Below are 23,784 nucleotides of genomic sequence, written 5' to 3' on the forward strand. Positions count from 1 at the left end.
TTTTCACGTTCAACCGTGAGTCACACAACTTGAAAGGTGGATGTGCTACTGTTGGTCGGTCCAAGGTGGCAAAAATAATTAATGCCGGACCCGCATCAGTAGGTGATCAGGATGGATGTCATAATAGCACTTCCCACTGCTGTGATGATTTAAAAGTAAGGAGCGAGAGAGAGAGAGAGAGAGAGAGAGGGAGAGGGATAGAGATAGAAAAAGGGCTGTGGATGGCAGCCAAGGGTTTAGATATTTCATTCTCACTGCATTACCTTTCCGGATGAAGAACTTAGCTAAGGTTTTTTTCCAGGGATCAGCAGAACCAAACATCATGGGGTAATCTTCGGGAAGGATGTCGTGAAAAAATGTGGACGAAAGCGAGAGTGCAAGCTCATTTTTATTCTTTCTGCCAGTGAAGGGGAATTATTACTTTGATGAAATTATACGGGCAGGGAGGAATGCGTCAAATGAAATGTTATGGGAGAGGGAGATATATCTGGAGACTCTCCCTGCGCTGAGCGGACGCATTCAATGTCGGTACTTTCCAGTGATACGTCACCGTGTTATGTTGACGTGAATCTCGTCTCCTGCAGCGAAAGAAATTGAATTAACTCACTGCCCGCAGTAAATATCAAACTTACTTCTTCTTTTTTTATGCACATTTATTCCTCAATTACACTTTGAAGCCTGGACAATTTATTTCTCATTCTTCTTCACTTAGGCATATTTGTCACACAAAGTGTATCCAACAACAAAGGAAGTAGCAGTTATGGCTACATAAAGTAATTCATTCTGAGTGAACAAGAAGCAAAATAGGGACTTACGAATTACACCATTTTTTTTTTTGTAATTGTGTTACACGTGTAATGTTTCTTCAGAATGATAAATAGCAACATTTTTTTTTAGAAAGAGGAAATGATCTAAACTACAATTACCACTTGAAAGAGGGAATGGATAATCAGTTTAATTTCCAGGGCGCCGAGGGGACGCTGAGTTTGGAGAAATATCACCAGCGATTGGGTTTCAGGCTTTACTTCATTACCCAGTAAAGTAGATAATCTTAGTGTCATCAAATTTAGGGAATTTGGACAGACTCATCAATTTTAGGCCCCTCCACAGTAGGGTAATATCAGAAGTTGAATTAGAGGCAAAAGATAGAGTGATGCTCTGCTGGAATCTCATTGCATGACTCCTTTTGAATGTCTCAATCAATTTGTTTCTTGATTTAGAATACAAGTAATTTGTCAGGAGTTTAAAAAAAGCAAACTCCGGACAGCTATGAGGTCATTGGGAGGAAAGCAATTGATGTTTGTCTTTAGGTTGTTCAACTTTGTCTACATTTTGTACAACTGTAATGATGTAGTCTTGACTTTTTGATAATACTATGAAGTCTACAATGAAATCATCATTTAGAAACACTGAAGATGTTTCGCCAAACTCATGTATATGTGGATTCAGGAAAAACAGAAAGATTGGGGAAATGCTCTGTGAGAGTTTTGATGAAAATTTGATAACTCATGCCATGCCATTCCATAAAAAAAGTGCACATTCCCTTGACCTGATACCTGGATATGTTAAGGCAAATATTCTTCTCCATGCCTTGTGCAGAACCTAGGTAAAGGTTCTTTTTGTATTTTTGAAAAGAGCATTAAAATGATGTAAGCAGACAAAAATTAAGTCATGAGAGATAAACATTTTGAGACCTACATACAGCCATGAAGAGCAGGAATATCTTGAGTTGATAGTGTAACTCCACTACCGTGGATGAAAGGGCTGTGTTGGACGTACTATTTTAATGAGTTTATACAACAATGGAGGATATTATATCAAAGAACGATTGCCTTCCAAATGAAAACGAGTAGATCTAGGAATCATAGGATGACCGAGGCAAGCAAGGGTTAGAGGTCGAGAGACCAAGGTCGCTACATCAATCAGCTGCTTTCAACTCCTCTGGAGTCCTTAGAAGGATCCTAATATCTGCAGATCTCCCCCACCCCCAACAATCCATGTGCATCGTACCCAAGTGAGTGCATTGTTCATGAGTAATATGCTTGATCTTATTACCTATAATTGTCAAATTTTTCCTAGCTCTCAAACTTCCCTCCTCCTAGCCCAAGAAAGAAATGATGGCAGCTCTTGTAATCTTAAATACCCCAGAACGACTCGTATGTGTTTGCATCTAAATTCAGTCAGACATCTGAGAGGACTGGAGTACTGCTTTGAGGCCAGCTGTTTCTCATCTTTTTAATGTCGATATACTTGGGAAGATCATTGTTCCTATCATCCAAAAGAGCTGCTTTATATGTAAGACTCTGAACTGCTAGAAATAGAGCAAAATTTGTAACACACTGATTTCTCTCCTTGTATTGTAAAGGCGATGATCACTGATCGGCAAAAGCCTGTGACACCAACCAGTGTCTGTGTTTCACACGAAGTAAAAAACTGTTCAGTGTATACATGAGTTGTGGCCATTGTGCCACATACAGACACATCTGCGCTGTTTTGTTGTAAAGCGGCTGCAAAATTCCTCGGATTGCCGAGCTGACTGGCCATTATTCTAGTGACCAGAATTCCCTTAGATTGGCTTGTTGTTGAATGGATGATATTTGGCATTTTGTATGGCTTGATATAAATGTGTTGGTTGTGTGTGCATGTCCTCAGCTTACTTTTTTTCACTGTTTCTCCTCCCCCCTTTTAGCACTTTCCTTCAAAAACGTTTTTGAAAAACCAATGTTTGGAGATCTTTGCCTTGAAAAAAAACCCCACAAACTATTGCTTTGTAGGGGGAGAATTTATTCAAAATTATTGAGGTATGCTCATTTTTATGATTTTTACAAATCATTTCTAGGTGTCAAGAGTTCATCTCTTTTTTCCTAGCTCCATATTCTCATGGGACAGAGACTTGTTTTCATAGAGTGATTGCCAATTATATTTTCCTCTTCTTCTTCTTCCTTTCAAAGAATTCAGCTAGTTTCCCTCAATCTCCTTTTTTTCCCTTTTATTGTTTGCCTTTTCAGTGTTTTCATCCGAGAGAGTCAATATACAATTCATATTACTTAGTGTGCACACAATTGTCACTTGAATGACGACAAAAAAGAAAGGGAAGGAAGAAAAGAAAAAAGAGCCTGGCCCATTCTATGTCGAACACATTTTTTGGCTGATTGACAGGGAGAGTTCCAGAGATCAAGAGCACTGGAGAAAAAAAGGAGGGAGATTTTTCTTCCTGCATTGGCTGAAAGAAAGTGCAGTGATATTGCCATCATATTTCTCCCCTCCTTCCCCCCCCCCCCCACACACACTCCATGTTGGGTAGTTTTCTGGTAATATTTTCATAAAGCCGGCACTGAACTTGAGATATGACCCCTGCCCATGTGGAGACATTGTGAATCATTCATTCCTGTATTAAGAAAACATTCTTCCAGGGCGAGACTTAGGCACCTGCATGAGAGATTTTAATTTTTTTCCAACCTTCTTCTGCACGACAGTAAGTGGTACTATAAAAGTGATTATTTTTGCACAAGTAATTTTTTCACCCTCGGCCGGGTGTAACGAATTTCGCATGTTTTTGATTCCATGTAATTAAAACATTAGATAGTGTGACGTATCACAAGCAAAAATATATGTGTGCCTTTATCTTAACAATTGTTTTTGGTCACGGGAAATGCACAAAAATTTCCACACCTTGAAAATATCCACTTTTACGGTAATTCTTTTTTTTTTTTTGTTCATCATCTCAAAATATTGGTAGGAGTAGGTTGCTTTTGAAGATGTATACAGTGGTTACAACATTCAGATCTACTGCAGATGGTTTCTAAAATACTTTGATATCCAAATCTGTAACGGTATCTCAACATATCCCATATTCTGTCATAACAAAAGTATGTTTGAAGTCATGCATATGTACAAGTGATTGATACCGGTAGGGTACAGTTACTGACATATTCCTGCAGACATAAAAAAGACGTCTTTAACCCGTTTAGGACGAGCACCGAGTATACTCAGGCAAGGGTGTATGGGAAACGGGTGTTGTAGCAAAATCGGCCTGTCCTCAACGGGTTAATGCACCTTCTGCAGATAGCTGCAGCTCTGGTGAGCATCAGGGATGCATTCAGCACGTTTCCTGTCAAAGTGTCAAGTTCATCCCTGATCAAAATTGGTTGGAGTAATAAACAGAGCTTTTATTGCGATATGCGTGAAGGGATTGATGTCTCCAGCCAAATCAGCAATCTCAGAAAAGCCATTGATGTCTCGTGAGAGATGTAAAAATCCCAGAGGCTTGTTTCAGGGAGCAGATTTTGTAGAGTAGATTTATGGCGCGACACTTCACTCTCACTAGCGCAAGCTCATGGCGTGTGATTTGAGAGCCACGGCCTTTACATCTCTTGGAGTTTACTGGATGTAGCTGCATAAAGGAAAGATTTTAATGCTACCCTACTCTGGAAGAATTGGTTCATGTCAAATTGTACTTTTTATTCCAGGCTGTCCCAACAGCTCATGACATGTACCCAAGACAGACTAACTTTGTGTGAGCAGATCAGATCTTCACAGAATGTTTAATAGCGCTTGGCATTGAACTTGCACTTTAACTAATAGCTTTGGTTTCAGACGTTGCAAAACTTGCACTTTGAATTGGGAAGGTTCTCTCAAAAATGTTATCTTCACTGAGACTCTGATCACTTTGCAGTGTTCACACAAAGTATGAAACAATCCTTTTATGAGAGTAGTCGGAGTGTAGGGAAGCACATTTTCCAGATTCCCCATCCCTCCATGTAAAACCTCAGAGAATGTATACATTAGCTGTTTTATTATCAACACGTGACGTGTAGAAGCAATAACTTCTTGTGACAAGGGGAAGTGATGCGCAGCAGACCCGAAAAATTGAGTCGAAATTTATTACCATTCCAGAGATGTTCCATTTGTGTGTTTGTGTGTGATAACTTGAACGGATGTCAAACTACATCTCTTGGATGCCTGTGGTGGGAAGGGAGAAAAAAAAAACCCAAACATGCGTATTCCCGTAAGCCTGTCTTACTTAATTCATGGGGCTGACATTTTAATCTCGACACCCTGAATTGAAGAGGGTGGGGGTCATCTTTCATGGAAGCCATTGATCACCATATATGGTTCACCGAGAAATGGAACATTTTCCAGAATAGGAAAGACTGATTCTTGTTCTTGCTCGAATGCCCAGAGAGCTCGTAAACATTAACATTAGCTTTTTTTTTTTGCTCCACAGGAAAGAGCAGTGTTCCACTTACAGTTAAATTGAAGGAAAGTAATAATGACTGAAATTCCTCATATTTTCCATTCATTCATTTGGTGCCAGATTTCTGTGACACTTCAAGAAATCAGCACAAACTTGTAGTTGAAGTAGTTGTAAATTTAGCCTACCATTGTAAAGTGGAGTCAGTCGGAGGTTGTATTGAATGGACAGTTCTTCCTGAGTTCCATTTCGTAAAGCTCTAGTTAGGAGTGATAAGAACAGTCTTTTGATGTTAAGCCGTTTTGATATTTGCTTGTTTGATGTTTTGATGTTCCAATACCATGCTAACATCATCATTATATTACTTTGTTGTGGTCACTCCAATGAAATCCAGGGATCCTTTTAAGCAAATTAAGACCAAGTTGACCAAAGCTAATGTCCACTCATTCACAATAGTTTCATCACACCTGCCATGAGGTAGTAAAGATTTCAGGTGGTCAGTTAAAGACCAGTGGCTTTGGCCAGCTGCTTGGACTGTTTGAAATATTACACCGCAGCTTCAAGAAGAAGTGCATGAGATTCCTCCTTCCTTCACTGGAAGAAAACAACAAAAACTAGAGAGGGGCCGTCAAAGGCGGCAGACCCACGCCTAAGTACAAAGTCGGGGTAAACATAATGTGCATTCGGTCATCTACCAGAATTCGGCCACTTAATTGCCAGTGTGCTTTATCACCAGCCAGTGAGTTCTACAAAAGATCGTACACTGAAGTGTACGATCTTTGGTTCTACAGTCACATCACACGCAAATCACATCATTACACATACGGTATTAACACTCATTCACGTACAGGAAAGTCCTTAAGTCTCCTCCAAAAATCCATCGAAAATCCCAAATTCCACCGTCAAAAGTGCAGAATCGGAACTTTTCCAAGCGCGCGCGAATTAAGTCCAGTTTTAAGAGTATTGTCTACACGACGGGTCGCGGAAAAAGCGCTAAAAATCGAGAAATACGCCGTTTTCTTACGGGATATTTTGATTATAGCAAGCCGAGAGTGTGATGATATCAAAGGTCGTATGAGTGTACGATCTTTGATGGTATCCACAAAAGCAAAAAAGAAAAACAAAATTTACGTACCCCCTAGGCAATTACCCCTATGATTAGTGTCTACGGGAATTATTCAATGCAAGGGTTGAATGCAAATGTCTACTGCACCAGTATTCGGCCACCAACGAGCGCCGCAACGTCCCCGGTGCAATTTTGCACCAACAGTGTAGAGCGCGATGCATTTTCAGCGGCCTTGCACACGCATTGACATTGAGCACGCATATCGTGCAGTGTGACTGCGACCGAGCAAAATGCTCCTCTAACGAAAAAAACAATCAATGTTAATTTGAAAAATCATCAAATATCAAAGGTCGTATGAGTGTACGATCTTTGATGGTATCCACAAAAGCAAAAAAGAAAAACAAAATTTACGTACCCCCTAGGCAATTACCCCTATGAAATAGTGTCTACGGGAATTATTCAATGCAAGGGTTGAATGCAAATGTCTACTGCACCAGTATTCGGCCACCAACGAGCGCCGCAACGTCCCCGGTGCAATTTTGCACCAACAGTGTAGAGCGCGATGCATTTTCAGCGGCCTTGCACACGCATTGACATTGAGCACGCATATCGTGCAGTGTGACTGCGACCGAGCAAAATGCTCCTCCAACGAAAAAAACAATCAATGTTAATTTGAAAAATCATCAAATATCAAAGGTCGTATGAGTGTACGATCTTTGATGGTATCCACAAAAGCAAAAAAGAAAAACAAAATTTACGTACCCCCTAGGCAATTACCCCTATGATTAGTGTCTACGGGAATTATTCAATGCAAGGGTTGAATGCAAATGTCTACTGCACCAGTATTCGGCTACCAACGAGCGCCGCAACGTCCCCGGTGCAATTTTGCACCAACAGTGTAGAGCGCGATGCATTTTCAGCGGCCTTGCACACGCATTGACATTGAGCACGCATATCGTGCAGTGTGACTGCGACCGAGCAAAATGCTCCTCTAACGAAAAAAACAATCAATGTTAATTTGAAAAATCATCAAAATACGGGCCAGTTTGTGATGACGGAGAACGAACTTTCATAAATCTAGAAGGACATAGTCCCTCAAATAGGCCTAAACGTAAATTTCGGAATTCTTACGAACATTTGAGCAGCGAAGTCGGATCGTTGGGGAGTTTATGTGTTCGTATGGTAGCGGAAAATCGCAAAGTGAGAAACGGGAAATTTTCGGAATGGTCACTATACCATGGGGTCAAAACTTCAAGGTCACACAGAATTTGCAAGGGTCAACCGATTATCACCAAAATCTAATCGATTCTTTCCTGTCATTATCCAAACATTCCCTGAACATTTCGTGCAAATCCGTTTACCCGTTCTCTTGTTATCTTGTACACAAACAAACAAACAAACAAACAAACAAACAAACAAACATACAAACAAACAAACAAACAAACAAACAAACAAACAAACAAAAAAAAACAAAAAAACAAACAAACAAACAAACAAACAAACAAACATACGGAACCCTTTACATAACCCCCTGCCGATTTTCATCGGCGTGGGTAATGACTCATTATTCCAGGATATTTAAGTAGACATTTGCCCTTTTAATAAGTACAGGGAACGATGCCTTGTATGTTTTAGACATGTTTCTTTATGCTTTTATAATTGGGATCAGATTCAGTGATATGACTTTTAAAATAAACTTACATTTCATTTGATGTGACTGGACTTTTATAGCCTGTTTGTCATAGAATGTGAAATATCAAGAATTTCAAAGGAGAAAAATGTCATTAAAGTTTTTGATGATAAAAATGATGCTTACTGGTCACAAATCTATTAGATCTATGAGACAAAATAAAGAGCAATAACAGTGGTGTAGAGTTGGTCTCAAGAATAAGCTCTAGTAGTTATGAAACCCAAACTTTCTTTTCTTCAATCTCTTTACTCTCACTCTCAATCACTTTCTTCAAGTTTGCTTCATATTCTCCCTCAGTCTCTTCCTCTATCTGTCTATCTATCTATCTATCTATCTATCTATCTATCTATCTATCTATCTATCTATCTATCTATTTCTTCTTCTTTTTTTTGCAGGGGTTGCCAAGTATTGTGCTGAGAAGGTGAAAGCTTCTCATAAAATATGTGCAGATTTGTACCTCATCTTCTAGTTGCATTTCTAAAATCTTCACCCTTCATCCTCCCCCCCCCCCCCCCCTAAGGCCAGCATCTGCGTTATTTGTGGAGGGTCTTTCGAGAAGCTGATGGGCTGAGTTGTGTAGATTGCCTTTTAGTTGCCATGGCAACTGATGAGCCACCATCACAGAAAGCACAATAAGATATGTGTACATTAGAGGATGACGCTCAGAAGATTGTCATCAAGTTACCAACAGACATTTGATACCTTTTATGGGATTACTGTAATGGTGGAACATAAGTTACATTGAAAGCATAAATCTCCTTCCTGCCCCCCCCCCCCCCATCGTTTTTCTCTACCTTTCTCTTACTGTACTTACATCAAAGCTGTAATGGTAGCCGTTTCCTAGGTAACATTTTGTGGAGGGAAATGTGCATGGTGGCTTGCATTAACAACGTCTCTTTCTCTATTCACAGTAAGTATTTCATGTGATCCTCTTGATTTATAGGTGTTCTTTTCATTCTTGCTCAATTTAGCTTACTTTTTGGAGGTAATTCAATGAGATAGTGGCTTGAAATACAGCCATTCTAAATTGACTGATGTGTGTGTGCAACTGGTTTTAGCCTGTTACCATAGTATGAGATGCAATTCACTGTATATTGATCGCAAGTTCATTGTAGCCTCATGTAGGGATGTGATGTTGATGTTTTATACCGAATGTAAACAATAATGCATTCATAGATTAATTGATGATCATAGTGTGGCTTCATGCCAGAATTAGATAGTATTGTTAAGAGATGAGTGAATGGTGCTGTGAGCATGAAAAGGAAGATTTTTTTTTTTTTTTGTGAGACCTGTTGTCAACAAACAAGTTTTTGAGTGCATTAGATTTTGTATATTGAAGATATGATACATTAATGTTTTTGTGATAATCAAGGTTTCTTATTTGACTGATATTCAAGTTACATGAAACAATGCCAGTTATTCCTGAGAGTTTCAACTTCATATTCAAATGTTTTAACTTTTGGAAGAATACTTTGGACTAGCAAGCAGTGTATGGGTCCAAAACTTTGGAAGAGTAATGAGCATTAGGCAGTCGTGAATCATCAGTTTATCGCTTGGCATCGTCGCGTACTGGCGATGAGTGATGCGATGACTGACAACACAGCAGAAACACAGAATTCTGTCGACCTTAAACTCGCCGTCCTGTCGACTCACGTCTTACAAAATCTCTCATCGGTCATTGCTCCCCGCTCACATCTAGCTAGCTGCCAAGGTACATTATTATTTTCATGTCAGGAACACACAAATACAACAGCAGCAGCACAGAGGACAGGGCACTCTTGATCTGATCTAGCTGCGTCCGTCGGTCGTCCCCGTTGTCGTTGTTGTAGATGATGACAACGACGATGTACCAGCTCATTGCTTCATCACTTAATACCTCCATGTCCCTGTGGTTCTCCACAGGGTAAAGCCTGTGGCAGATTACCGAGATTTCTGTATCAAAATCGGCAAAAGCTGTTTGCCCAGACGCGGGCGTGCGTATCCTGCGGGCTGGCACGAGGGGGCCAGCCAATGTTTTGCGTCGCCACAGCAACGAGGAAAGACGGTGGGGTTGGTCGGGGCAGGCAGGGCTCTCCTGACAGCTTGCCAGGGTTGTCGCCCTTCGATGTTGCAATCTTTATAACAGTCCGATATCTCTGTAATGTTTCTTTTTACTGGTTGTTATGATGCACTTTACATGGCTTCATCGCTGAGACCATGCATTACAATCTCTGCATTCAGGCTTCAACGTCTGCTAGCATTGTTAACCCAATCATACATTATGTTCTTCTATTCCCTGTCCACCTGTGTCCTATGTGTCTGTCCATATCTTGCCTCCTGTTGTTTCTTCTCCATTTCAGCGCATTGGGAACTGTCTATTCCTCAAACCTGTCTTTCTAGTCTATCTCTCTACATCTGTCTCCCCTACTTCCTCTTCTTCTCTCTCTCATCTATATATTTTTCTCTCTTTTTGTCTTTCTTTCCTTGTCTCTTCTCTATCCCCATTCTTCTCGAGGCCTATTCACACACATCCTGAAATAACAGTTTGTTAAAATTGATGGAAAACTGGTAATTTATGTGTGTGAATGGACCTTCTAACTTGCTTGGCCACTGCTGAATGGCTACTCCTTTTACTTAGATACTACGAGGAGGGAGATTGTTTTTCTTCATTCCTTACACATTCTTAGTGCTACTACTCTATGTGTCTTTCCCTTCTATTTCTTTTTCATCCATATTTTTTATTCCATCATTTGTTGTTGTTTATTCTTTTCATTCCCATTTCATTCTCTTTCATTCCCATTTCATTCTCTTTCTATTTCTCTCTCCTTCTCCCCCACCCCCACCCCCAATATCTCTCTCTTTCTACACCCATCCGCTTTTCTTTAATAGTCATCCATCAACCGGTTACTCTCTGTTCTAAGCATCTGAGTTCCTGTCTACCATTGACAAGGGTGATGATGTAGTGGCTTGTGCCTCTCCCCTGCTGTGTACATGTTTTTCTATTCACTGATAACATTGCCATCCCTCTGCAAAGGAAATGCCGTCTCCATGGCGAATTATATAGGCCTTCGTGTAAATACACCTACTGTAAATAAATCTCTTTTCTACACAACCCAGGATCCATTATTTAAGAGTGCACAACGATTTTTCCTTCTCCATTTTTTCCTCTTTGTTTTTGTTGCCCTGCCAGCAAAATGCAGCATAGCCCAGGTCTTTTTTCTGCACTAGATACAGCTACTGTAAAAGACTAAACAATTCCATTAATCAGAAAATATCGATCAGTCGTTATTGATATCAAAGAAATCATGATTCAGAGCTTTTATAAAGATTGCATTTCTAATCACTCATAAACATGTGCTATCATCCTAAATACCACTGATTATTTAAGATGCACCTTCCTTTGATGTATGTGAAACATATTATCAGGAATTGTATGGAAGAAAGTTGTGTTCACAGTGGCCAGTGTAGAAACTCGGCAGCCTCGCAGATCGTGTCATGATACTGTTATTCGATATATTTAGTGACATCTCCTTTCAGTAAAATGCATATATTTTATCCCATTACTTCTGAATGGTCAGTAGTTAATAGAATGCACTTTCCAACCCCATCCAAATTCAATTACGATTCCTCGCAGGTGTAATTGACCCGAATTCCATTATTGAGGAGCGGTATGCCGTTCAAAGAGGGCATCTATTTACCCGTACAAAAGCTGCAATCAGTCGTCCAGTAATTACTGGCTTGTTAGTGGTCACTGCAGTAGCTGGCCACGACGGTGGAAGCTATAGCGGCGGCGGCGAACCATTTTTGCTAATTACAAACTCGAAAAAATGGCCGGCACGCTTGCGCCGCTTCTGCCTTCCTCTCCATTTTGGGGCAAATTGTTGGAATTTGATGATTAAAATGCATGAATGAAATGGAAATAGAAAAATACACCGGCAATACTGGTATGTTTTTGGTCTTATGCTTTGGGGAAGACATTAATGGACAGACAGTGAAGAGATGTGGCTTATTTTGGGTACAACTTCATTAAGTCTTGCTGCTTGAACTCTCCTGCACTCTTACAATTGGTCTGTTAGCAGTGCGTCCTCATGTGAATACGGTACTTTACAAACTTCTGATATATCTGTTTCAGTGAGTGAGTCAGATGGTTCTCTCTCTCCCTCTCTCTAGCTTTCTTTCTTTCTCTCCCTCTCTGTCTCTTTCTCTCTCACATATGCATTTATGCATATTCCTCTTTCATTTGTAATTATATTAGCTGTAACATATAATCTGTGTTCATTTGCCAGTATAGAACTTAAAGAACAACCTAGTGCTAAGTGTGATTTAGATGTGATATACATGTATATGTATCAGCCTATATCTATGTTTAATTGCAAAATGGGCTATTTCTAAACATCTTAAAGTGAGTCCATCATCAGATATAATATAGGGTTTAACCTTTCCAGTCCTGCCTCATTTGTTACGTAGCAAGGACTATTCTCAAAATTATATTTGAAAATATCCCATTTTCAAAAATTATTTTCCATGTTTTTTAGCAGCTTTAATCGCAAATATCTCAAGTTCACAAGAATGGAGTAAACTCGTTTTGTAGTCAAACTTTTCATATGTATATTTACCATCAGTTGTGACATTCTAGCCACTGCATGTCCTGCACTATCATGCAGTGAGTTTGTAGATAACCCACAGTCCCCCGTTCAGATGCAAGCCAGTTTATAGCAGAACTCAATAAAGAAACGACGAATAAAGAATCATCGTATAGCCGATAGACCATTCAGACGCTAATTTTGACTGTTCTGGAAAACATCGTATAGATGTACAGTTTCTCAATGTGCATGCTGTTATGGTCATGAGTGACTGGTATAAGGTCACCCAGTTATACCGTCCTATAGTCACTATTAGATCAGATGCACAATGGATCTGATGGAATGCTGATTCATTATCGAGTTCGAGTTCAAAACGATGCTCTGACCGTCGTTTCGCTATACGTTGTTTTGTTAGTCAGTGTTCAGACGTATAAATTCATCATATAGCTATACCGTTCTAGGGTAAAATTTTTGCATCTGAACTCCCTGTATGTCCCAACATCCCTGCCCACTTTGAAAGGTATAGGATGTTACATGGGAGTCCCAGGTGGCTTTCTGACCCAAAGAGATGCCCCATCATCCATCATGGACGTCCGCTCACATTGTCAGCCGGCTTGTATCTATCTTGTTCTCCACTTTTCCTATCCAGTCATCATTTGATTAGGGGGGCGGGGAAGGAGGACAAATACAGAGTATTGCAGCCGTAAGTAAGAGGCAGGATTGAATGCATTTCCGTTACAGTGTTTCAAGCATCTCTTTGGCTTGTCCTCAAGCACTGTCATCAAATTTTAAACCATGTTATAGAGACTGCTAGGAGCTCTCCCCTTTCCCCTCATCCCATAAAAGTTTAAACTTGTCCAAAGGAAGCAAAATCATATCCATCAATCTTATGTCTATATTTTGTGCTACTAAATACATGGACCTTCACCAAAGGATATGTCCAAAAAATGTGGAGAATAACCCATCTCCATGATTTTCATTGTTACCCCTCTCTTGTTCTTAGATAGGTAGATAGGACAGATGGAGAGGAAGACTGTGTTTGTATTTGAGAGAGACCATGTGATGACTATACAAAACAATGCAGAATAAGGCAAATTTTGCTTATGCCTTCATTTAGTTGACAAGTAACTCAAATCTTATGTTTTATCAGAAAGAAAACAGGAGGAAGATAAGTTGTGCCACTGACCAGCTGACCAGCCGCTGGCCTCTGGAGTTCACAAATTTCAGTAGGTTTGCAGCAGTTCTGCTAATTTATGCAGGTCCTTCAAATCTAATGAGGGCTAGGTATTTATAGTTACTGCCGTTAATATCAATCTTTCAGGACTAATTTCACACAGATTTTTGTCAAGGACCAAAACTCCGTAAAAGTTTGTCAGAAGCCGCTGCAAGTCTTTCCAAGTCTTTACAAGCCAATTTGTAAATTCTTGGATATAGGCCTAAGTAGACAGTGAGTGCATCTTGCAATCAGTTTAAAAGATAAAATAAGATATTTGAATTATATCAATGATGACTGAAAACAATACTTTGTTCTTGTTTGATCAAGAAATTCAGCAATCAATCGATAGGTAGCTTGACCACCAGGCTGAGGTATCGTTCTTTTTTTCCACTACCTACTATTAATAGGTGTAAGACTTGCACAGAGACTAGGCCTAACTCTCTCTTTCTCATGCTATCATACACATGGAGTATATCTCTTCCGGTGGGATTAGTGCACTGTGGCCTTGGCCTGAACTGGTCTTTCTGTTCGTCATAACCCCTACACCCACATGTTTGTCATGGTTATGATATTAATCATACAAAGTGGATGTAGTTATTTGCCAGTCCCATGAAAAATTGATGATTAGACAAATACTTTATTTATGTTGTTGGTCTAAATTGCCTCATATGCAGCTATACTGTATTCTAAATGTCTTTACGAGTATTCATCAGTGTTTATGAAACCATCATCAGCAAAGCTTTGCTAGAAACTGGTTGATGGTAGCTACATTTAATGCACACACATCTTTATTTGTAAGACTGTGATTCAACTCCGCAATTCAAGATTGCCCTGAAATATCTGCTGGATGAATTTATGACTCTGCGTAAATACCTCACCCCTGGATGAAAATGGACACCCACAATGTCGGGAGATGGCCCATTATGATGGACAAATCAAATCAGTTAGGTGACCAACTCCTCGAGGTGCAAGGTTAAGAGGGTGACTCTGCCGTGGATGATGACCAGACACTCTCTGTCCCCATCCCCTCCACAGTCACCCACCCAAAGTGACAGGTCAGATAAATTGGCTGATTGGACGGCAGGAAACTTCGCGTGCACTTAGTACCAGAGAATCGTTAGCTTGAGCTGATTGACCTCATCGGGTGATCTGGTCAACATAGGGGTATCACAAATTTATCCCCTCCCATCAGTCTAACCCCCCCCCCCCCCCTTCCCTTCTCCTCCTGGTCAGCGTATCTCATCCTATGTGAACGGCAGAAGTGACAAAAAATGAATTCTGGTGGCATCTAGCTGTGGACCCCCTGGTCACTGAAGTAATTTTAAGCCGTGAATCATTCTGGCGGGAGGGCCTTGGATGATTTCTTGGTGCTGACCATATCTTAAGATCTTTGTGTCAGCAAAAAGGGAAGGCAGGAGACCCACATTAGACTTGTCTTACTATCATGAAATAAAAAAGAATAATAATGTTCAGAGGATCTAAAGAGACAATGAAGATAGCTAGGGATTTCCCTTTTAGCCCCCTGCGAGTTTCCAAAATTGACATTTTTTTCCATATAGCCTTATAGCCATTGTCATTGCTTTATTCTACATCAGCTGGTTAAGAGGGACTTTCCATTTAGAAACTTAATCTCTTCTGGCCCATAATCTTTAGATGCCATTGACATTGCACAAGAATGCTATGCCAACCGGAAATGTCAGAGTTAAAGGTAGTACTGAGCAAACCGGAGAGAATAGAAGAATGTCACAATGAATAGGCCTACATTCTTCGACAAAAGATGGAGAATACTTTTGACTTCTGCAGATTATCATAAGTATTGTCCTCATTGCGCATATATCTTGTCCGCTGTTCCAACTCCTGATATGAGTGAAAGTCTGTCCATGAAAGACTAACTCTTTGATTCACCTGTAGCTTGCACTTTGTCCAGTGACAGGACGATGTCCAGCAAAGTTGCAACAGTTTAACTGGGAAGCCTAAAGACTAGCATTCCCCAAGGCTGTCCTATTACATCCAAAATTGGTCATTATGAAAACCATCAGATTTTTGTTCTCTGTTTTATGTTGTTTTTTTCCTCATGAGTTTTATGGACCACCCTTTGGCTGAGGTAAAGTGCCTGTCACAACACATCAGCCAAATAACTAAAGATATTTTGTCAACTCTTTGGAATTGCCTATTCAAAGACTGAAAATTGCCCAGACTCTCTGGAGAAAAAAGCAATGTCCACTTGAGTGGACTTGCATCATTTTTGTCCACCAAACATTTTTGTAAAGTATATTCAATAGGCACAGGTTACACCTCAACACAGTTGGTATGCCAAATATTTGGGGCAGTATCTATCATGATATTGCATATTACATCAAATTAAAAGAAGAAAGAAAAAGAAAGCCAACAAACTTACATGCCATCAGGCCTCACAAGAGATTGATACCGATTGTAGTTAGAGTTGATCTTTCTACATGGCTGTCATGCACAGTCAAGTATGGGATCAATAGAAGAAGAAACCAAGCCTCTGGAAAATTGATTTTCAGAAATCATGATATTTCTTTTGTTGGAGTGGGCATATTCAATTTTCTCTTTGGCTAATTTCCCTCAAAGACCTACATGAAGTGTATTTCAGTTTGACCAGAATTTCCCCTGAATGTGCAAGCATTTCCTGAGGCAGCATTGACTGCAAAGGGTGGAGCTATACACCAGGCACGCTTACCAGCAGCCGGCCGCTCCATGCTAGAATTTCTCCGGCCCAAGGTCAGTGGTGCATCCGGTCAAGAAAGGTGTGCAAATATTGCTTCTGACCTCTGTTATCCCACATTTGGAGTACCTCATCCAATCTGAACAAACAGAGGTAAATGCCCTCTCTCACCAGAGTTAACACCCTTGGGTTTTGCCAGAATTTGTTTTACACAGCCGCAATAGAAGGTGCCAGAGTTTTTCTTCCTGTATATTGATATGTATTTTTTCCCCTACCATTAGTCTCTCTCTCTCTCAAGTGCAGACATGCAGAGGCAGTTAGCAAACCCAAATCTTAGATTAGATGGATTGGAGAAGCTAGCAGGTCAAATACCAGCGTGTAGATGCCTTGAGATATGTGTGTTTAGGAAGGCAAATTTTCAAAAATTGTGATGGAAAACAGACATTCCTCAACAACATTTCAAGACTGAGAAGAATCGGGCAGAGACCTCTTTCATCAATGGATGCATGGTGGGGGAGGGGAGGGGGCACGGAAAGCTCCAAAGGGTTTCTTTCTCCAAGCTGCTGACCACAGAAAATGCACCAGGGATTTTTTAACCTCTTTCTTCTTGACAAGTTCATCTAACAAGTTCATCTAGCAAGTGCTGCCTTATCAGAGAATTGCTCCTTTATCAGATGGATGGGCAGGTTAGATTTGCTGGAAGAAAAAAAAGTCGACCAAGAAATTGGATGGTTCTGTTTAGAAGAGTGCAGTTATTGGTGTGGTGGGAGGAATACTCGCAAGGGACTGTTAACCACCCAACAACCCCAGCACCCGTCTCTGCCTAACCTTTTTGAGGACAGGACTTCAACTGATGATGGCTGCACAGGTCCTGTTCAGTGCAGATCTGCCGCCTTCGTAAACTGATGGTGACCCGTGACCTCAGGTGACCCCATCAACCTCCCTCTTCCCCCCCTCCCCCCACCCCCCACCCCCCCCCCCCCCCCCCCCCATAGATGGTCACTAGATTGATGGCTCAATTCAGTCAATTTTTACTGACTTTTCTGATTATGTTTTTGGAATATTTTCGAGGACAAAGGACAAAATGCGGCCACAAGATAGGGGCATGCACCTCCTTGGGGTCAAACAAGCATTCCATGATGCAGTACAAAGACGATTTTGTTGACTCATAATACTGACTGAGTAAAATGATTTGACCCCTTAATACTGGAAGTTCAACGAAAGCCTGCAGCAATACAAATGACATTTTGACAAATCTTCGCTCAATAATTTGCTTCCTTTGATATGAAAATCGTTTGTGAAAAGGTTTTCCTGATCAACTTTGTCATATTTCTCGTTCACAAAAACTTTAGCACACACACAAAAAAGAAAAGAAATACAGCTTCTCTACTATCACAGTCTGCAAAATGCAACAAGGAAAGCCTGACAACATCTCTGTAATTTCAATTATAGGTGCATAAGCTGTCACTATAAACTGGAATTGCTTCAGGAAATGTTCATTCTAGCAGTCCCTTTTATGTAATTGAGAATATTTTCAATATACGAAAACTTCCGAGAGAACACTAGTGGCCACAAATCTTGATTTCTTGAAACTACACCTAATCTCTAGGGCGACCACAACTCTGAAATGAGATCAATGTGTCTCCCCCCCCCCCACATCTTTTCATTTTTCTTTGCTCTCATTCTTTTATATCAGGTTTTATTGATTACTGCGTGCCGTTTTCTGCAGTTACTAGAATGTACAAATCAAATTATCTTTGGAGTGCCATTGCTTTGTTACTTACAGAGAGGGGAACCTCACATTCAAACACAAAAAAAAAGCAAGAAGAATGGTCCCCCTAGGACCGCAATCCACTCACAGAGATTTCACCATTGCATGAGAAGCCATATCAACTCCCCTGATAATACTCTGTATTCACCTAGTTGTGACAATCATCCCGTGATTAAAGGGATGGATGACTGACTCCTTGAAAAAAAAAAAGGAAAAAAAGAAGAGATGTAGTATGACTTGAAGAAAGAATTTTGTGTTTCCGTAGATTGAATTTAACATACTTATATCACCTACGAGCAGTGGCCGGAGGCGGCACGTTTTGCTCTTTGTCATTCTCTCGTGTAACTTTCCCATTTCAAACCGACGATCGTCATCGAATACAAATAATTGTTGCGCGAATTGCGGTGCTGCGATCTGTCTATGTCGTGATTCTGTGTTTCAATAGGAGTTTGTTTTTTTTCCGGTTTGTCTCATGGTTTCAGAGGTGACATCCATCACTTCGTAAAACGATCGTGTGTATGTGAATTGTACAAATCACTCTCAGGGGCAGGGAGGGAAAATTGAGACAATTTGCCTTAATTGCAGGCAAGCTATTTCAGTAAGTAAATGTCAGTAATGCTCAAAAATGTCACACAAAAAAAAAGAGGCTAAAAAAGCCCCTCATATGAAAGAGATGAAACAGCGTAGAGAACAATGGAAAATGCTGCAAAGCGAGATATTTTTGCGGCATGAAATTTTCGCAAACTGAAGCCGACAGCCTTTTTTCGCAGCAGGAAATTTCCATGAATACTCACTGGCATTCAATGCATATAAGGTAGATAAGAACTTTTGCATGCATTTTAATTTCACAGATCTTGGCGCTCTCGCAAAATAATTAAAATGCATGTGAGCATTCCTTGTTTTACAGTACCAAAGATGACTACGAACATCAAAGACTTTGTCTCCATGTCATCAATTCGCTGGTCCTTTGCCCATTTTGTGAAAATTATAGAAGACATCCTGCCACTTGGAACGTCTCTACTAACAGATTGGTCTACCAATATGTTTTTATTTTTTCCTTTCTCTCCAACAAACTCTTGCCCATTATGTCATTCTTTGACGACCTCCCTCCATTACCATTTTCTACACTTTTTGTCTACCTTAGGGTTTATTTTGTCCACTTTCTATAACTAGATACTAGAACTTACTTGAAACACAGCTAAATGATTGAGTATTTGGGCTCCAGTTGGTACACACTTTACATGACTTGCTGGGAACCTCCTGTGCTGGGTTAAGTCGCAGGATGTGGGGAAGGGGGAAAGGCATTGCGTCTCTAAGCCGTGGGCCATCCCTCACACCTTATCTGTTCCTGAGGCGTCTGCAATGCGATACAGCAAGGAAGGAAGGACTAAGAGCGAGGGAGAGAGAGAGAGAACGGATAGAAGAGAGGAAACGGATGTTTAGTGGAGGATCAAAGGATGAAGGAGCAGTGGAAGTCAGCCGTACAACATGTCCAACATGACTTACCTTTGGCAAAAAGAAAAAACTTGCAATATGGTTTGCCTAGTTGGTGTTGTTGTGGCTTCTTTTTTATTTTTGATGTTGCACTCTGAAGTCTATTCTTCCTTTTTGGGGGATGATGCAAACACATTTTGCTTGGTAATGGGCTATTTATGGGTTAGTAAAGTCACTGTGTCATGCAGCCGGATTTCCACTTCTGTCACTGTTTTCATACGTCTTGGACGTAGAGATCCGAGGCTCAATTGTCATGACAATACATAAGTGGGAGATGAATTTATCGTTTTCTTCTTTTCACTTGTTTTTCTTTTGTTTGTTGGTGAATCATACTATTAATGTTTATGCCATATATTTAGCGAGTCAAAGTTTTTGCGAATCGAGACTTCCCAACAATTTTGAGAGTGGTGTGATTCACGATCATTGCATATGTGTCGGGATCAGAATCAATGTTTTCACCCATTTTAAAATTCAGGAATAGCAACAGACTCGCAAATTTCATGAAAATAAAAATGCAAAGAAATATGTGGCATATACAGTAAATAATTGCTAATGGTTTTGTTTTTCATACATTTGCACATCTCCAAACATTGATGGAATTTCTAATGCAACCATTTGCATAGTGTTCATCTTGGATGAAATGTTTTGGTCACTCTGACCTGTGATTCTGGAAGATACACTGTATAATTGGCTCGCATCAAGCCTGGTAAGACAGTGTCGATCGGGACCCCTCACCCTTCCTCTCGTTACCTCCCCTCCTAGCACTCTCATCAAGTTACATCCTTTTATCGGTTAATTGACAGTTAAGCCCAGCTCAAACCAGTTGAATACGCAAACTTGGGGCAGAATGTGCCAACAATGATTTTTCTTTTTTTAAATGAAAGAAATCAAAATCACCACTTGGCTACATATGCAGCCACCACAAGGGCTTATCATGAGTATTCATTGCGGCGCAAGTGCCTTCATTTGATTTGGATTTGTGGCCAGACGACTTTAACCATTACAATGTCATCGATCTACCCCATGGTGAGATGAACAGCTTATTGGGCATTAGCTGCACGGTGGCTTGCACTTTCTCAGACATTCAGAAGTCGATTGCGTTCATGTCATTTTTTTTTCATTCAGCAGACTGTAATCAGCTTTGTCAAGCAGGCTAAAATGTTGTGTATTTCTGTCCATGTGTGTGTGTTGTTTAATGATGTAGGATGAAGGAAATATAAAGTTTACATGTGTATACCTGGTTTATGTTCTGTTTATTATAGAAGGTATTAATGCATCTTTTCTTTGTTTTTTCTTTCTTTCTCTTTTACAGATCATCTATTCAAGAGTTGCCAGAGTTTGTAAGGTAAGATCTCTTTCTCTTGTAGTATTTTAAAAACATTTTTGAATCATTGATTGGACTGAGTGAATCACAATTTACTTGAACAAATTATGAGAAAAAGATAAAATACCCCAAACTCCTGTGTGGGGATTTGATCGATGCTGCAGTTGGCCCAAAGATTCCCCAGCTTCAAATTCTACATCAGAATTCATCGACCATCCTACTCATGAATGTAGAAGAGCAATCCCGAGTGATAGGTTCTCAATAGTTGCATTCACACGACGTTTCTAAATTTCTAGTTTAGCTTGAAGTTTTAAACTTCGTGATCAGCTCGTAGTTTAGTACCATGTAGATGCACTAAAAAGTTAGATATCTGAGGATTAGTCAATGATTAAAACTGCAACATTTCTCAGGGTTTATGCTCTTTCCATTAATAGCTTATCATCGTATGGACGCAATAATCAATAATCGTGAAAGTTAGTGTGACCTCTCCATGAATCCTATTCTCCCTCAGCTTTCGGATCGAAGAGCATATTGAACACTACCTGTGGCACCATGATCGGGTTTATCGCTAGATATTTTGCGCATGTATTTCCTCTTTTTCTGTAGTAGTTTTATCACCGAGTGGTGGGACTCGCACTTCAAAAGCCCAATCTTGGAAATAGGTGTTGTGTGGACGCGCGTCATAGTCTAGGGGGCGAGATCCTATCGACAATTAGCTTCTGCATGAGCGTAGCTACAATGGGGAAGCTAGACCCATACTGACGTAGTTTGGAGATGAATGATGCCTGTCACATTCCAGGATATAACCTTCCTACAATGTATCATTGTCCACTTCATGTCCTGTTGAGAGGTTTCACTGATTGACCGCTTCTCTTTACATTTAATGAAAAGAAGAAGAACAACAAAAAAAGAGTATTACAAGAGTTGTAACCATCTCTGTTAATATTTGGCTCCTGTGGGAAAAAAGAAGATTTCAACGAGTATCAAATTAAAAGCTACTTTGGACTAATTTCCCCCAGTGATTTCCACCAATTCATGCTTGATAACTCAACTCATTATTTTTTTTAATAGCTCTTTCCACTTACAAGCAGTGAGTCCTTGAGAACGGAAGTGCTGTTCTTTTTCACTCACTCGCACATTTCCATTCTCTGCTAGTTTTGGGCATTGGTGATTGATGGTCTTCCATAACTCATGATGACAATTTGAATACAAAAATACACTACCATTAGCCTCTTCGCATAGGGAAATCCTGTTCACGAGAGAGAACAACAGAAGTCATGAATTAGTAGAAATAGGGGTGTAAAGGCCACAAATTTAGCCCATATATTTTTGGTATTGGAAATGAATATGAGCTCCTGAAGGGGGAGTTAGTAATGGAATAGGGATATAGCCTTTCATCCAGACTTTTTACTTCCCATTTGCTAATGAATAGAGGATGAATGACATAGGCCTATGTATTGGATGCATTTTATTAAACCAATTAGATGACTATTATGATAGGGTAATTGTCCTGAGAAACACTTCTGGGCATGTTAGTAATCTTCTGATAGATGTGCATTGTATCGATGGGTTTTTTTTGTGGGGGGGGGATGTTCTTCTTCACATTCATTTCTGAATGGGAACATCTCTGAAACAAATGATGCAGTGTGCTGCAGATCCGTCACACTCTCATACAGTTTTTTGCTGCAATATCTCTGGCTCATGGTGTTGTACAAAGGGGCACACTCCTGCAACAGATGCTCTGTTGTCATGCTGCGCTTGTCCGACATGTGCAAAGTTCGGAGGTTGAGAGAGAAAATGGACACAAAGTCTGGGATTGAGACTATGCAAATGGCAGGGTGAGCCATTGCTTGTGAAAAATATGAATTGTCTCGGTCTGAGAGTCAGCTATTGATCCTCGTGATGTGAACTTGTTAAGCTGTCAATCCATCATCGCCTCCTATTGCCGAGGACCACTTACGGTGACTTTGTGCCATGGAAGTGATGGGAACTGGCAAACTAACAAGACTAGGGACAGTAAGAGGGGGAAACACAGACTGCCAGTAGCAAGGAAAAAAAAAGTCTCGGTCAAGTTTAGTTTGATTTCTTTTCCAGATGTGAATTGCTGATACGGATAGAAATCAAGCTACTGGCAGGAATTTGCAATACGGTGTAGGAAGTACATGTATCTATCTCTCCAGGGTACCCCCACTCCTCTCATCATGTGTACTTCACACTTGATATTAAGCAACCAAAAGCAAACAAAATGAAAATAGAAAAGAAGATATAGACAGGCAAGCTTTGAGAGTCCCGGAATGGTAGTTACTATGTTCTGCCAGAAAGATGGATTAAAATTGGCTAGCTCCTTGCTGGTGTGTGCTCTCCCCCCTTCCCCCCCCCCCCCCCCCCCCATCATAAAGCAATTATTTCATGGGGGAGGGGGATAAGATGTTGAGAGTTTAAAGACATGGGTATATTCTATACATGCTACTAACCATTCCCTGTAGGATCAATTCAAAGTGAGCTTGCATTGATATCTCATCCCTTAGGTTTTCACTAAAATACAGGATCACAATTTGCAAATTGCAGTTTTACTTTCCAATGAACAGTTATGCTCTGTGGTAACACCCTACCCCAAAGACCAGCTTCGACGCATTGCAAAGGTTTATCGCGGATTTGGTAGGAGTGATTGTTCTTCTTTTATGTCAGTGTTTCCACTGCATAGGCTTCCATTGTCTGCCCTTGTCTTATGAAGAAAACAGAGAATCCCATACTTAACTCATCTTCACCTGAGCAGGA

General features: G+C 40.3%; 1 protein-coding gene across 1 annotated transcript in view; it reads left to right on the forward strand.

Annotated features, from left to right (window-relative positions):
* LOC139729259 (semaphorin-5A-like) overlaps positions 1-23,784 on the forward strand; it is a 144,733-nt gene that overhangs the window by 48,240 nt on the left and 72,709 nt on the right. The window contains exon 7 of the mRNA XM_071640190.1: positions 20,995-21,027. Within this exon, the coding sequence (XP_071496291.1) occupies positions 20,995-21,027 (33 nt within the window). The remainder of the gene's footprint in view (positions 1-20,994; positions 21,028-23,784) is intronic.

Source organism: Diadema antillarum, unplaced genomic scaffold (assembly GCF_040938485.1).
Source record: "Diadema antillarum isolate AM-2024a unplaced genomic scaffold, OU_Dant_1.0 seq00000231_RagTag, whole genome shotgun sequence".
NCBI lineage: Eukaryota > Metazoa > Echinodermata > Echinoidea > Diadematoida > Diadematidae > Diadema > Diadema antillarum.